We start from the raw sequence: 17162 nt of genomic DNA, 5'->3' as shown, positions 1-17162 counted from the left end.
ATAATAAAATTGTTCAATTTTAACCTTTAAATCAAAATAAACAATTTAGACGAGAAGAGCATAAATAAAATTAATTGTTATATATCATTATTATTGTAACTATTTTTATTATTGTTGTCATTATAACTGTTGTTATCATCACTATTAACTTTATCATTATAATTGTCATAATTGTCACTGTCATCACTATTATCATTATTATTGTCGTGGTTGCATATATCACATTGTCATCACCTAAGCATGACAGTTGTGTAATTATGTGAGATTGGTTAAATTAATTGGTTGTCAATGTGGATCATGTGATGCTTAAGGAATTATTATATGATATTATGAATATTGTGATGGTTGATATATTGTGGACATTGTGACGTTGATGTGTTTGTGAAGTCTTAGTTGATTGCTTAACTAGTTGAGAAGTTTAGGCATGCATGTCTAGCATGTGATACAATAAATTTGTGAGTACAATGTGTAACATCCTGTTTGTCATAAAATATAATATAGGTATTTTATTAATAATTTTGATATTTTTATTTTTATGAATGAGAGCTGATTAATGTCTATTTTATTATTAATTATTATATTTGGTAATAATTAAATATGTTGGTTTTAGTAACTATTTATAATTATTTATATATGAATATATTGTGAGGTTTTATAATTAAAGATTATATTATTTAATTATTTATTAAATGAGGGAAGCGATTTTTGAGATAACTATGGTTGACATTTTTAATTAAAGGGTTAGAGGAAAGTTAAGTTTAAAAAAAAAAAGTCGATCAATTTTTAGGTTTACATTTTTTTTTCACATATACGTTTACGCTTTAGAACTCAAAGAACTTAAAGGAAGAGGAAACCATCCTAGAGTCGATCATCCATCTTTTTCTACTTGACAAGGTAAGATGGAGTAAGAAACCTCGCTTTAGTGTGAAAATGTATATCGGATAGTGAGATTGGTCTCCAATCTTGTCTCTATTGTATGTCTATGTGTGAGAAGGGTTTTCCCAAATGTGCCTTTTTCTTCTCTGTTTCTCTTTAAATGCTCTAATTGATGTAATTAGTATGTATGTGAGTAGTGTCTGTATTTGATTTGTAATTGCAGATTTTGGTGTTCCTATGAGTTCTTATGAGAAACTCCAAGGAAATACATTGGTAGTTGTATGCAGTGGCGGACCTTTTAAGGGACAGGGGGGAGCCACGGCTCCCCCAAACTTTTTTTAAAATATTTTTTTTATATATTTATATATATATATATATATTCATTTTATAATTATTTTATAAAATGTTTAGTAAATAATAATTTTTTTTAATTTTATTATCATGCATGTTTATTTTGAATAGAGAAAATAAAAAATTGTTATTTTTTAATTAATAAAAAAATTTATATATAAAAAAAAATTAATTTGGCACCCCCAAAGTTTTTATTGAAGTTCCGCCACTGGTTGTATGAGAGGATTGTTTGAAGATGTAATTGTTTGAGTAAATTGTACAGTTTTTAATGTTTGTTGCATGATTTAGAACACTTTTACCGATTGTATGAAGATTAATGATTTGGATGCTAAATACGAAAATACCAGCCAGTTTTGATGCTAAGCGTTAAGGTGGTGGCAAAGAGCTAGTACGATTGTTTATGACCCTCATGTTGAGCATGACCCACATTGAGCATGACTCAACCAGATTTCATAAATTATATTTTAGAAATTATTTTGATATTTAATGTATTTATTTAGAGTTTTGGATACTATTTAACTTGTTATATAAATTATATTTTTAAGCGGAGACATAATTTCAGGATTTATAATTTTAATTAGTATTATGAAATGTATTTTATCTTATGATGCTTATATTATTTGATTAAAAGTGAAAGTTGTATTTTAATTATATTAATTGTTTTATAAGAGGGAAGGAAAGGCATCTTGGACATTTATTAAATTTTATTTTATTATTTTTTTTAATTTATTAATTGAAAAGGAGGGGTTAGGAGAAGTTACATGGGAGTTAAGTTATTTTTACATAAATCATCTCTTGACTCTTATTTTTTTCCTCCTTTATAAGTCTAGTAGATCTTTCATTTGGGGGGGAGGATGACCACAATCGATGTAACCATGCTCTTGCATGGAAAACTCTTTGTAAACCTAAAGATGGTGGAGGTTTAGGTTTAAGGGAGGCACGTAAGGTTAATCTATCGTTTATGATGAAGAATTGTTGGGCTCTATGTTCCCAACCTAATAAGCTTTGGATTCAGGTGGTGTGGTCTAAATATGTGTATGGAGAAGATATTATTCCGGTGATCCATAAGAAACCAACAATGTCTAACCTTTGGAGATGAATTTGTGAAGTGTGAGACAAGGTTGTGCATAATATAGCATGGAACATAGGAAATGGTAAATCTACCACATTTTGGTTTGATCGCTGCCTTCCATCCAACATGGCTCTTAGTGAGGTGGCTATTCAGACAGTATCGATGGAGATATAGTGTAGAAAAGTTGCTGATTTAGTTGATGCGAACGGGAACTGAAAGCTTGATGAGGTGCACTCATACATTCCTAGTCAACATTGGCGAGAGATACAAGGTTTGACACCCCCTTCTCCTGAAAATGATGAAGATTGTATATTTTGGGGTGGTTCTAGGACTAGAAATTTTTTTATTAAAGCTGCATATGAATTCTTAAGAGCCTCACCTTCTACAGAGTCACAATGTTTTTTTAATTTAATTTGGAATTGATTGGCCCTGAAAGAATCAGATGTCTTTTGTGGAGAATTGCACCCAATAATCTTTGCACAAATGATTGGAAAAATTCATGTTTTATAACTACAGTTGCAACTTGCACACTCTGCCATGCAGGTTACGAAACATGTTTACATGCAGTAAGAGATTACACTTTTTCAAAAAGTATATGGAGTGAAATAATGACCCATAACGTAGATCAAGGATTTTTTCTCTCTCCTTTAAATGATTGGTTATTGTCCAATCTAAATGCTTCCAATCTCGAATGGTCCCAATTGTTTGTTATCACCAGACTCCATTTGGAAGGCCCGTAATAATTTAATATTTTGCTAGACGGATGTTAGTCCTACTCAAGTAGCTTGCGAGACCAAAGGTTGCATACAAGTTTTAACAAAAACATTGTATAGGCAACCTAATGTTTCATCTCAAAACAATTCATACAAGTCAGTAATCAGATGGGTCCCACATCCTCTCGGTATACTGAAACTTAACTGTGATGAAACTGTTTCTAATAACTCTTTGGCTTCTTGTGGTTGGTGTATTGAGAGACAGTAATGAAACCTTCATATACTAGCATTTTTTATAATGATTGGGAGTTGCTTTGTTGTACAAGCCGAGCTTTGGGCTATTTTTCATGGACTATGGATTACATTATCATATTATAATAAAATTTGACTCCTCTATTATTGTTCAATTATTGAATGATGAGTGTCCTCGAATACATCCATATTACTCTCTTCTCAACCAGATTGTCAGGATGTCATGGAATTCTTTTGAATTAGATTGTGTTCATGTTCTCCAATAAGCAAATCAAGTAGCTGATAGTTTTGCTAAGTTAGGGTTAATTCTTCTTGAGGGAGTGCATTGTTTTAACTCTCCATCAAGTTAGACGCATTTTTTTTTATTAGCTGATAAATCTACTATTTTTTTTCCTCCTCGTGTATTATAGTTTATTGTTGAACTTTTAAACTCTCTTCTTAATAAAAAAAAGATATAGAATTACAAATATAGAGAAATTTAATAATTATATAAAGTAAATAATTGTCATATATTTTACCTACTAAAATTTAGTTATCTGTTAAAAAATTAATTTTTTAATTAATTTTATTTTTTTTATTTAAACTTTATCAATTTTTAGATTGAACTTTATGGTATTTTTCTATTAATTCTTATAACATTAATTAGTTGTCTCTTAAATTCACGGTGTTTGAGAAATTAAATTCTACAAGTTAAATGTGGATCTTTATCTAATTATTTTGTGATAGTATTTTTTAGGAATTTTAATTTGTATGGATTTTTTTAACTTTTTATCTAATTTAATTTTTTATCTATTATACTTATTTATTAATTAAATATTAATATTTTAAAATAAATTATCAATAAATAAAAAATATTTTTTATAATATAAATTATTTATCATAAATTTAAAATATAATTTATATATTTAAAAATATTTATGTATATATATTTATTTTAAATACCATTTATATATTCAAATATTATTTTTCATATATAATTTATTATAAACTAGTGGGGCCGAGGCACTTCGTGCCTCTATATATGTATTATCTTAAAATTTAAAATAACTCATATATGGAATGAATTCATTTGTTGGCATATAATTATATAAATAATTTTACACAATATGATGTTTTACTATTATAAAATTTTCTTAATAGGAATACCAAATAAAGATTCCACTTCATGACGATTTTTATGTTCCTTGCAATTTATGATAGAAATTAAATGTCACTCTGCTATTACTTTTAGTTAAAATTAACATAACTAAAACATATATCAGAATTAATAAATAATTAAATTGAATAATGTCATACTTTTCAATAATAAATTTCAATTCTTTATATAATACATCATCCATAATTTCTTTGACTTTAAAAAGCTAAAAAAATAAATAATACAATGTCATGTATCAATATGAGATATTTAAAATTTCATGTAATTTATTTTATTTTATGAAAGAAATAACCATAACCTAAAAAATAGAGATATTTTATTTTGCATGAAAGTTGTCAATATAATAGGTATTACTCAATCTTGCATTTTCAAGTGTCTTAATATTGAGAAAAATATGAGTTAGAATTGATTTAAATGAAGAAATGTTAAAATTATATTTTTATATATATTAAATTGACACATAAAAAATATTTTCACAACCATATTATTATATTACCTTTCTAATTTTTTAGATAACAATTATTTTTTCACCATTTTCCAAATTTTAGTTAATACAACAGAGTTAAACACTACAAAATAAATATGTGATATTAAAAACATAACTTTTGAAACTAACATAATTTCATGGAAAAAAATGATTAAAGTTGAGAAACATATTTAATTTAGTAAACTCAATTTTATTGAAAAAAATAGAATAAATTTAAGATACACATTTAAGTTCAATCAAACATAGTGATATATTATTTGGGTAACATAAATCAAATTTTATGTTTCATGGTTGAATTGTAACATTTTTTAATATATAATATCTACTAAAATTATATTAGATATTTATAAATATATTTAACTTTATAAATATATTAAAATAATAAGTTTTCAAATAAAATTTTATAATATTAAATCTATAACTTAGAAAATAAAAATCAAAATAAGAAACAAACATATTTTAAATATGGACATTTAAAAAATTGATTAAACATAAAATGAAAGAAAAATACATTTAAATTTTCTATTGACTAAACTTGAAATGAATTCAATGCAAAAGATGTCCTCCAAATATAGTTAAATTTATTTATGTCTTTTTAAATTTTAAAACTTTTAAATCGAATAACTTGTAGTCATGTTACATGTCATTTTTGTGTAACTAATAGCATTGATACGATGTCATCATTGAGAAAAGAAAAACAAAATTACACTCCTTTTTTGTTTGATGGACTTGTGAGTCTTAAGTCATTTCTTCATCCTCATGTAAGTCATGATCATCAAGAGTGTACTAATCATCATAACCACAATCATGCTTCTTAATGGTGTCTTTATTGGGGTCAGAGTATTATTCTTCTACACCATGTGTCACTATATCTAACATTAAAGAAGATGACTTGAAATATAATACAACTTGCTTGCAAATGTGATTCATACCAGGATAGAGTGGGGATGAGTTTGGAATAAAGCGGAAGTTGAGAATTGATTGGGATGAGAAAAATGTAGAGAGGGAGAATGGAAAAAAATTGTACAAAGGAGGTAGAAAAAATTTCTAAGAGCGAGAAGATAAAAATGGATAAAATTATAGAAATATTGTGTAGTTATTATTTTAAAAGAAAGTAATCATCAATAAGGGTAAAATCTTAAGTTATATAAGTTATAGATAAAAGTTATAAAAGAATACTAACCTAGAAACTATGAATGGGAAAGCATAAGATCAAAGGTACTAATGGCCTTCATCGATCAAAACACAATATGGAAGACATTGATGTATATCATTGGCAATGAGTCATGGAACCAGGATTCAAGCGGTTAGTCAATTTCAACAACGTGTTTTGACTTTTTTTAGGACAAAAATTATGTTTTATTTCTTGCTTGAAAGTATAGGGAGTGATGTTGTAGAAGAATCATGTGCAACCCAGTTAGATACGATAATTGTGTGATTTGGTGATAGCGTTGAATGAAAATTTTGGTGAAAGAAAAAAAACACTTTCTTACAAAACGTTGGATTGGGACTTATAATAGAGTGATAATGGATTTGGTTTATAATTTTTTTGAAAATAACATACTTAACGACGACTATTTGTGTGATTATTATTTTGAAAGAAAGTAACCACCGTATGGTTATTATTTTGAAAGAAAGTAACCACCTTACGATTATTATTTTGAAAGAAAGTAACCATCAACATCAATAATAATAAGGGGTAAAATTGGATAAAAGAAAGTGGAGACCAAATATTTATAAGTTTTAAAATATTATTATTTTTTATTTTAAAACTATTAAAAATTAAATAAAATTCAAAATTCAAAATTCAAAATTATGCATATTTTAAATTCAAATTTTTAATAAAATATGATTATATATTTAAAATTTTAAATCTATCAAGATAATAAGTTTAAAAATGAATTTTTATAATTTAAAAGGAAAAAAATGAATTTGGAAAATAGAGATATCTTAAATTTGAATTTTTAAAAAGTTGAATAAATTTAAATTTACTGTAAAAATAATGCAAAAAAATCATGGTAAAAAATGACTAAATTTACATAATTGAATGTAGAATTTTTTTAATGAGCGTGAGAAAATAGAATTGAGAAAAGAGAATCGACCTGAAAAAACATGGCTGAGGAATCTGAGCGAAAGAGAGAAAGTCTCAATCCTTAGACGCAATTGTGAAACTGCCAATCCTTGAAATCCTTCGCATGTTGTTATCCCATCTATTCGTACTCATTCTACGTCAAAACCAACGAACAATGATGGTCGTAATGTATACAATTCGTAAAATGTTTATTGTGGGCAATTTAAGTGGATTGAAAAATAAAAAAAAAGTAGAAAGGTTTGAAGGAAAAACAAAGAGACAAAGACGATAACAAGATATGATAGAGAGAATAAAAAGAAGAAGAAAGGTGTGAGGAGTTTGTTGCGAGAAGAAAATAATGAAATAAAGTGGCTGGTGGGGGATGAAAATTTTCCTTTCTCTCGAATCTCGACTGCCATGAGAAAGGATGTACCATGAAATAGAGGATATATTATGCAGGGCTATGAAGTCACTTTAACAAAAAAGAGAGGAAGCAAGAAAAAGAGGAATGTGAAAGTACGAACAATGAGTGCAATTACTTAAATAATATGTGGTTAAAAGAAATAAAAGTGAGTAATTACTTAAATAAAATGACATAATTACTTGTATTAATTATTTAATATGTAATATTATTAAGGATAAAAAAATCATAGTAAAAGTAGAGACCGAATGGTAGTTACAAACGTTTGTATCTCCTTTATATAATGTTATAAATTTTAATTATAATAAACATACATACTAAAATATTAGTGTTATAAATCTATAAAATTCTTGTAAATTTTATAAATTTCCATTATATAACTTTATTAAAGTTGAAATTAAAAAATTATAATTATAAAAGTCTGTTAAAAAATCATTACATTTTTTCGATGCCTTTCAAAATGTACCAGATTTATTTACGTTAAAAAAATGTTTGAAATCTCAATTGAACAGAGGAAAAACTTAAATAAACTCCCAAAGAAAAAACATTAAACAGAGTAAAAGACTCCTAGCGGTCCCTCCTTGCGCCTCAACAACAACAACAACAACAACCACAACCGCGAACACACAAACAACACAACACAACACAACACAATCGCAGTTTCCGATTCTTACAAAATCCGAAAGTACGAGGTGATGTTTGAATGGAACCAAACGAAGAGAACGGAGGCACCACTACCAGGGAGGAACAAGAGGAGGCATTGGTTGCTTTGATCGAACACCGAACCCGCGAAGTCAACAACCTCCGTCACCGCATCGCCTATTACAAAACCCAGGTTTTTCCCCCTTTAACCCTCTCGATTTCCCTTCCTTGTCGTTTTCTCTTTTATATTCTGTCGTTTCGTCACTTCGCGCTAATACTAGTGTTCACCTTTCAGTGTTACGCTTTGGTTTTTAGGTTTATTGTCCGTGTTATAACTACCAAGTGTTATAGCGTGTTTCTATTCTTTGGTTCAAGTTTTACTAGTTTTGTCGTCGTTGTTTATGTCCAATGTACTGGATATTAAATTCGTTTAATTCAAAATTGATAGAACAAATTGATTTTTAGCATTTTTAAAGGGGAGAAAAGTGGAAAAAATGATTTTTGTTTGCTTTCTTTAAATCTAGGTGTTTTTCTCTGTTAGATGAAGTTCATTTAAGTTCAGACATGTATAGTATTATGTACCTCATGGGAGATGAACCTTTTTAATTTTGTTTCTGAGAGGTCAATATAATTATGTGGCGGGTTTCCAATTTTTTTTTCTTTCATATTAATCACCAAAGAAGCTGCATTTGCTTTCTCAACAGTTGTTTAATGACATGAACTCTATCGCTTGCTCATAATGATCAATGTGGTTGCATTGCATATTTGTTTTCCATTTTGTTTTAGAGATTGTATTTTGTTTCCCTTTTTCACTCAATTCACTGTAATCTGCATTGAAACTCTAGTTATGAACCTTGATGAGTTTCATTATTCATAGGATGGTACCTATCTATAAAGCATGGGCTTTGAAACAGACACGGACACAACACTGACACCACTAATGTCTAAAACATAGGACACTCGGACACAAAATACGCTTGCACAAAGAGAGTAACTGTAATAAAATGAAGTATGAGTAACAGAACAAAATATCTAAATTGATGGTACTTTCATTTTTTAAGCCAACCTTTCTATGTTTTTTTCTATGATAACAAGCCTAAAAAAGTTAGATACATTATTTTTTTAATATTTTGTATTATATTTTAAACTGAGTAACCAACTATCTCAAAGTTAAAAAATGATTGTTTTTGTAATAATATTAGTGTGTCCATCCATATGAGGGTATCGGCTCAAGTGTCTAAGTTGTGTAGAGGTGTCGGCTTAAGTGTCCAAGCTAACAATTTTGTTTTAATTGGGCACCTGATTAAGGGTGTACGACATGTGTAGAGTAAGTGTTGGTGCCCGACATGTGTCTGACACTACAAAACTTCGATCACAAGAGGTGTCTGTTCTTCATAGGTACCTATCTTTAATGTGGTGTCTTTTTCCTAGTTGTTGGTTGGTGTTTCTCTGATAAATTTTCATGTCTTTGTTTTTGCTGTATTTTGTCAAACCTATAACCAGTACCCTATTCTTAATATTTGCATGGATAATTGGTTTTTGGGAAATATTTACAGCTTGACGAAGCAGAAAAAAGGTTGCAAGATTCTGAATCTAAATTGGCTCGCCTTCGGGGTCAAACTAATGCAGTGTCGTCTAGAAGTGCCGTAGAAGATGGAATCAAAACTGTGAAAACAGAGCGCAGATCAATCAGTCCCATTGATAGAAATGGAGGTTCTGCCAAAAACCAACCTCAATCTAAAACAGAACTTGTTATTCCTTCAGTGAATCCAAAAATTTCACAACCTGTACTGTTGCCAAGGTCTTCTGCAAAAGCTTCAATAAGTTCCAGTTCTGAAGCCACTCCAGGAGTCCATAATTCTCCAATCACTGGTGGTAGCTCTAGGGGAAAACCTGACAAGTCTCATGGTCATAGACTTTCTTCGGAGCAGCAAAATTCTGAAAACAAGGACAAAGGGACAAAAAGGAAGTTTGGTAAGTCATTTATCTCAACTATAGCCTTCATTGTTGCTTTTACATAGATTTGGCTAATGCATTTTAGGTCACCTGCTTCTGTCAGGGTTTATTTTCAGTTATTGGCTTATTACTGTTCTTTTCATGTCAAGATTGCTTTAGCTTGTAATTAAGCTTCTTAAGATTTTTGTGTGCTTTCTAGAACAAAAAGAACACAAGGAATTGATTCCTTTAATACGCAAGAGTTCTTCACCAAGCTTGGTACACTGTCAAACAAGCAACCACATCTCAAGTCAACACAAGAGGAAATTGCGGAGTATTGCTTTGTGTCCCGTGAATGATCAGCTTTTTGTGACCAGGTAATGGATTCATTTCATTTCTAAAAAAACTAGCTTTTAACAATATGTTTTACCTATCACTTTTCTTCTCCCAGTTTTTGGCCACAGCAGGTATGGGGTCAAATGTTATCAACTGGTACCCTAAATTGTTAAATTTCAATATGATGGATCCTTATCTAGGCTTATAACGTTTGGGAATAGGTCAACATAAAATGCCCATAAATCTACCCTGCAGGCTGCAAGTGAAATTTAGAAATTTTAATGGTCATCTATAAGTTCTGAGATTTAAGTTTGTGCCCCTTTGGTCTTTAAACTTTTATGTAAAAAAAAAAAAAATACATGACTGCCACAGCAAGGCCTCTGGTGTTTTGCAATATTTCTTGAATATATTTTTGTTTCTGATTCTTCTATTTTAGCCTGTTTCTTAAAATCCATTCATCAAACTAAAGTGATATAAGGAAGTAGTAGCTAGGAAGGTATATGCCAATTTTGAGTCTGTGAGTGTACTTTGCTGTCAAATTTTATGCAGAAGTGTGGACTCCTGTACCACCCAAATTTTATCATTCTTAGAAACCATGGGTGTTTGCAGATTGGATCAGTTTTGAGTAGAAAAATCATCCAATTCAATTAGTTTGGTTTTGTTTGTTGACCATCCAGTTGCTTGATTTTAAAATCAAATTTAATCCAATTTGTTTTGGTTTGAATTTAATTGATTTTTCGACTTTTCAGAAAAGTTTACAAATTAAAATAAATTATGAAATACACAAATTAATCCAACATCCCATCCTATACATAACTCACAATATACAGTTGTAATACAGTAGTAAAAATGTTAAAGAATTAGACATGGATTGATGATTCCTATTTGGGAACCTTGTATTTGACTTTTAGTATTTACTTGTATATTTAAAGACACCATTGACTTTTTTTTGTTAATTTGAATGAATATAAATAAATGTCTTGAATTTTGAGTATTTTTTTTAATCTTTTTTGAGAATTTATATGTATATAATATAACACTATACATTATATAAAAATATAAAAAAATTTTCAGAATAGTGGCTATCGCCAGTGTTGTTAATCCACAATTGATAACATTACACTACGCACTGCTATACAGGATTTAAAACACTGGTAAAAGGCTTTTTTGTCTTTATCTGACATAATGTTTAGTGGTTCAAGACAATAATTCTTATTTAATTGTTAGATATTTGACTATGTAAACTTGAGTTAGTTTTTGTCGTCATCAGTTTGAATTTCTCTCATATGTAAGATATCTTCCTTGTGATACAACATTGATATATTCTTTCAAGTCTGACACACTACCTTTTGGGAATTCTTGCAGTGCTCTGGATGGAGTGGTCAACTTGTGGCAAGTTCAGGCTAAGGGGTATGTCCTAGTTTATCTTTCTGGCAACACTTTGGATAGTTTTTATTCTTATATTTTGTGATGATGTTGATTATAAATAGACTTAAACCAAATATAATATCTGAAAGAGGAGTTTGACCAATAATTCTCTGGTTTTTTAACAATGATAAATCTTTCTATGCTACATTTCATTTACTGACGGTCTATTATCTGTATCAGGCTTCCACTCAAGTTTTGGACTAGAAAACTTTATGACTTTGAACTTCAGAATATTTCTTAAATTTCGTTCTCCTCTGTTATCTCTTGTTTTTTTCCCCCATTTAACTGTAAACTTGACTATTTGATGATTCTTTCCCCTACCATTGGCAGTCTCTGCCTCAGTTTATGTGATGTATTGGAGTGGAAACATTATTGTACCTGAACTTCAAAATGTTTTAAAGATAACCTAATTATGTTGTCTAATTTACTTTTTTTTTCTCCTCAACTTTAATTTTGTAGAGCAGGAGCCTCTCGTCTTAGCACTACTGATTGTGCATCCCAAAAGCAGAGGAGATGGCCAGAAGATTTAGTCTGGCACCCAGAAGGAAACAGTCTATTTTCAGTATACAGTGCTGATAGTGGAGACTCTCAAGTATCAATTACAAATCTGAATAAAGGACAAGGGGTAAGGCTTTTGACACAAATATCCTGGCATAAAAGTAAAACTGTTTTTGGGTTTCTTTATTATTATTTTTTTTTTTTGCTATTGATATATGAAAAACTTGTTTGTTACTGACAGGGAGATCGTGTAAAATTCTTAGAGGACAAGCCTCATGTTAAGGGAATTATCAATGGCATTGTTTTTATGCCCTGGGAAAATACATGTTTTGTAACTGCTGGAAGTGACCATGCTGTTGTACTTTGGAGTGAGCAGGATGGTGAGAACAAGTGGAAGCCAAAAGCATTGCACAGGAACCTTCACTCTTCTGCTGTCATGGGAGTTGCTGGTATGCAGCAGAAGCAGGTGGTGTTGTCTGTTGGTGCAGACAGGAGAATATTTGGGTATGATGTTCGTGTAGGAAGAGCAGATTTCAAGCATCAGGTTGATAGTAAATGCATGAGTGTCCTGCCCAATCCACGTGACTTCAATTTATTCATGGTTCAAACAGGGTAAATTGCAGCTGCTTTGGAGTTCACTTTTTTAACTGTGTTTCTTTAGTTCCCACCACAAGTTTAGCTGTATTGTGCAGAGTTTATAACACCCCTCCTCAAATTTCAATGTTGAGTCTTGCATGTTTGGTTTCAGGGAAAATTAAATAGTTCATTTGAAAACAGTAGTAAGTTATGGTTTAAATTTTGGACCCCCTGATGAAATTGCTTGCATTATTACTCTTTGCTAAAGTTCGATAAAACTATTCCCATTGCTTATGTTGTGAGTCTGTGCACTTTCTGGAATTGCTTATGTTGTGAATCTGTGCACTTTACGGAAATGGGACCAAAAAGGATTGTGGTTTGGTTCTTACAAACCTAAAACTCCGAGGACCACCATTCTATGTTATTGTGCATCTCTTTGGAAGGAATGAAGTCTTTATGAAAGACAAAAATATTTTTACATACTGGTGAGGAAGGTTTTTGTGGTTTGTAGTGCTCTTCCTTGGCCTATGGACTTGGGCTTTATTCATGAAATATTGAAATATTAAGATGAGATAATCTTTTATGCACCAGTGACATTTAGACTTGCCTTATGCTTTGTGATTGAGGATAAAAGTTAAGCTAACTGGCCCATTATTTGGCAAGTGCATCTCTCAAACTTCTCCGGTAGATGATAGATCCACTCTCAAGGTTGAATGTGAGGAAGAGTGCACATTTTAGCTGTTCTATTTAAGAGCCAGAAATTCCCTTCTGTTATTCATGTTCTTGGTAGGAATGTTTTAAAGTGATAACTGATAAGCTACTTTCCGATAGCTTTGATTGATATCTTGTACATTGAATTCGGTACAAGAATCTGCCTTCAAGATGGGAACATAATAATATTTTGTTGATCTTGCTTCCTTTCTAGACAAAAAGCTCTCTTGTATTGTGTTTCCTTGGTATTCTTTTGTTGCATTTGGGGTTATAGTATACTAACTATTTTTCAATGTATCAGGACCCATGAGAAGCAGCTTCGATTATTTGATATTAGATTGAGGAATACAGAGCTTCATGCTTTTGGATGGAAGCAAGAAAGCAGTGAATCTCAATCGGCTCTGATAAATCAGGCTTGGTCTCCTGATGGACTTTATATAACATCTGGTTCTGCAGATCCTGTGATTCACATATTTGATATAAGGTACACTGCTCACAAGCCTTCCCAATCTATAAGAGCGCATCAGAAACGAGTCTTCAAAGCCATGTGGCTTCAGTCTATTCCTCTTGTCATTTCCATATCATCTGATCTTAACATTGGACTGCACAAGGTTTACTGTTGAACTTGCCAATGACTCTGTAGACCACCCCTGTGCTCCACACTTGTGTTGTTGCTGCGTATGTAGTTTCTATTTCACTTGGGGTTTTTTAGAAGATAATATTATTTTGTTTTATTTTATAATGCGTGGAATTTTGTGGCAACCTGCGACGAGTAAAGGGAGGAATTTTTAGGAAATACCGAAAATCAGGAAAATTTTGTTGGGGGATGGCTTGCTCAGATGCTGCTGGCAAGGTGTATTTTACTGTTGTTTTTTTAGGTTTAGTATACATTTTCCCTTTGTTCTTTGAAAGCAAAAGATAGTATGATTTATTTTGTGGTTGTTTCTTTTAAAGGCTAAAACACTAAGAAAAACACAATGTGTTTCTATCGTCAATTTTCTTAGAAACAAAGTTATTCCTACGTTTTTGAAAAGAAAAAAAAATTAACTCCCTTAGTCTTTTGTGATTAGTTAACTTGAACCATAATTTTATTCACCCCTATATTTACTATCTTATATGAAAACATTTTTAGGAGTTTTTTTTTCTTTCTTTTAACTAGAGTGTTTTGAAATATTTTTCTTCAGCAATAGAGATTTTAAGAATTTTTTAAACTTCTTATTTGATTTAATTTTTATTTTATTTATAAAAATTATATATAAATTAAATTTAATATTTTAAAATAAATTATCGATAAGAAAAGTATTTTTGTTACAATATAAATTATTTATTATAAATCTAAATATAATTTATATTTAAAATTACATTGGTGTTATTATAATTCTCCTCATATATATATATATATATATATATATATATATATATATATATATATATTACAAATTTTAGTTATAAATGAATTAATCTAATTTGTGCATTGCGAATGTTAAAATATCAGTTCTAATTTTTAAACTTTACCTTGCTAACAAATAAATATTACATTTTAATTGTCTCAATGGCTCTTTAAATTTTATTTTTTTGCAATTAAATTTTGAACCTTAATTTCTTTTTGATTTTTTTTATAGAATTAAATTACTAATAGAGAATAAATTTCAAATGTTTATTTCCCTCAAGTTTTAGTTATTTCTTTTTTCTAAACAAAAACATAATATATTTGTTTTAGAATTAAATATTTTTAGTCTTTACAAAATTTAAAATTTTAAAAACTTTTTTTTTCTTCTTAATTTTGTTCTGGTTATTTTTGAAATTTCTAATTTCTTCATCTATTTTCACTTTTATCTCTCTGTTATCATCATATAGTATTCTTTTAATCATTAGTGAAAGTGGAGTTGAGATAATATATACATAATCTTAGATTCAAATCTTGGTATTGTTGACATGTCAAGCGACAAACAATTGACTTGAATTCAAATTAAATGTTATAACTTTCAAGGATAAAGTTTCAATATTTGATACTTTAACTAATGGAATAATCTTAACAAATTTTGCCAATATGAAGGATAAGGTTTCAAGGTGCTGTGTTTCAACATTGATCATGATTTATCTCACAATCTGATGTTTTTAAAGGTCAAATGCAAAAGGGAATTTGACACCAAAGGAATAATCTTAACCTAATAATGCTTACCAATATAGAATGCGTTAATTCAAAAGGAATTTGAGACAACTCTAATGTTAGTTTCAGGCAGTTGCTGTAATAGAGTTTCAATTGTTCGAGAATTTTTTTAGCTATTGAAGGATGTTAGAAAGCACGCTTTGGAATTTTTGATGGCCCTATACCTTAATATTGATTTGAATGACACCATACGATGATATTGGTGAAGGTAAAAGTGAAAGTGAATGAAGGAGTTAGAGATTTAAAAAAAATATATCTAAAAAGAAGATTAAAAAATCATCAAAAGACTAACATCAAAATTTAAATTTTACAAAAAATTAAATTATATAAAAACTAAAAAAAAAATTTACAAATTTTCTAGAAACAAAAAAATTCTTAAAATATATAGACAATATGTATCATGCGATTGGCAGGTGACATCCATATCACCTAAATTGCTAATTTGCTATATGCATGTTTGGAAATCTATTTGCATCATTGCAAACAAAATTTCACACATTCGTAATTAAGAAAGGAAGAAGAGATATTTTGTTACTTTAACGTTGACATATGAATATCACGGTATATAAATTATCTACAATTATAATATTGGTGTGTAGTTTTGTTGGACATGTTAACACTTAACTCAAAGTTAGCTTTGATATTGAAACTGTTAATGAAACTATAGGACAGAGAAACTAAAGGACTATAAACTATATTTGGTTTACAAGGAAAGAGAAAATTTCCGAAAGTTATTCTTATAATTTTTAATTTCAAAATATATATAAGAATATTTTAAATATTATACTCAAAATATTTTAAATTCTTTCCTCAAAATTCTATTTCTTTAAAAAATTCTAATATTGAAAGGAGCAAAAATTGGATGAAGAAGTGTTTTTCTCCGCCATTGTATTTTTCCTCATATTTCCCAAAAAAATTTAAAAAACAACAAAGTTTATAAAATAATTATCTTCTTCTCTCATTTTATCTCAATCAAATACCATGTCCAAATAAAAATATAATATAATATTTCTATTCGTAAAGAAACTATGCTTAAAGATTAATTAAAATTTAAAATAAAATCAACATTCGATACTTATTTGAATAGAAAGAAGTTAAGATAAAATTAAAGTTTGAGATACTTATGTACAGAATAGAACAAAGTTTAGAAATGTTAAAATTTATTTGTTTGCTACATTTTGAAAATATCATTTAAAATTTAATTTTTAATGTTAAATCATTTTCATTTATTAAAATATCTTTTTAATTGAATTAATAAAATCGATTTAATGATAAGAGTTAAAGAAGTATATATAAAGTTTTAGATTTAAATTTGATATTATAATTGTAATTTTGGTGAGTAAGTTTTTTTAAGAACTACATTAAAAGTTTATAATAATATTATTACATATAAATATGCTAATTTTGTTTGGTTAATTTTCATTCTTTATCTTAGCTCTTAATTGTCTCAGAAATATATGAAATTAT

At 29.0% G+C, this 17162-nt stretch overlaps 1 protein-coding gene across 1 annotated transcript; it reads left to right on the top strand.

Annotated features, from left to right (window-relative positions):
* The first annotated feature begins 7942 nt into the window (after positions 1–7942).
* Positions 7943–14456, top strand: LOC109806652 (transducin family protein / WD-40 repeat family protein). Its single transcript, XM_020369124.3, has 7 exons — positions 7943–8234; positions 9598–10015; positions 10197–10353; positions 11678–11722; positions 12200–12365; positions 12480–12850; positions 13827–14456. The coding sequence occupies exons 1-7, from the start codon at positions 8103–8105 to the stop codon at positions 14146–14148; spliced, it is 1611 nt and encodes a 536-aa protein (XP_020224713.1). The 5' UTR covers positions 7943–8102; the 3' UTR covers positions 14149–14456.
* Positions 14457–17162: the final 2706 nt, after the last annotated feature.

The sequence above is a fragment of the Cajanus cajan genome, chromosome 6 (assembly GCF_000230855.2).
Source record: "Cajanus cajan strain Asha chromosome 6, NIPB_CcT2T_4, whole genome shotgun sequence".
In the NCBI taxonomy this organism is placed as follows: Eukaryota; Viridiplantae; Streptophyta; class Magnoliopsida; order Fabales; family Fabaceae; genus Cajanus; species Cajanus cajan.
Note: the sequence above shows the minus strand (reverse complement) of the source record. Positions and strands in the feature narration are given on the sequence as shown.

Coding starts and splice junctions, on each gene's coding strand:
- LOC109806652 (XM_020369124.3), top strand. CDS start 8,103: ATGGAACCAAACGAAGAGAACGGAGGCACCACTACCAGGGAGGAACAA. Junction 10,016..10,196: donor AGGGACAAAAAGGAAGTTTG/GTAAGTCATTTA, acceptor TGTGCTTTCTAG/AACAAAAAGAACACAAGGAA. Junction 10,354..11,677: donor GATCAGCTTTTTGTGACCAG/GTAATGGATTCA, acceptor GAATTCTTGCAG/TGCTCTGGATGGAGTGGTCA.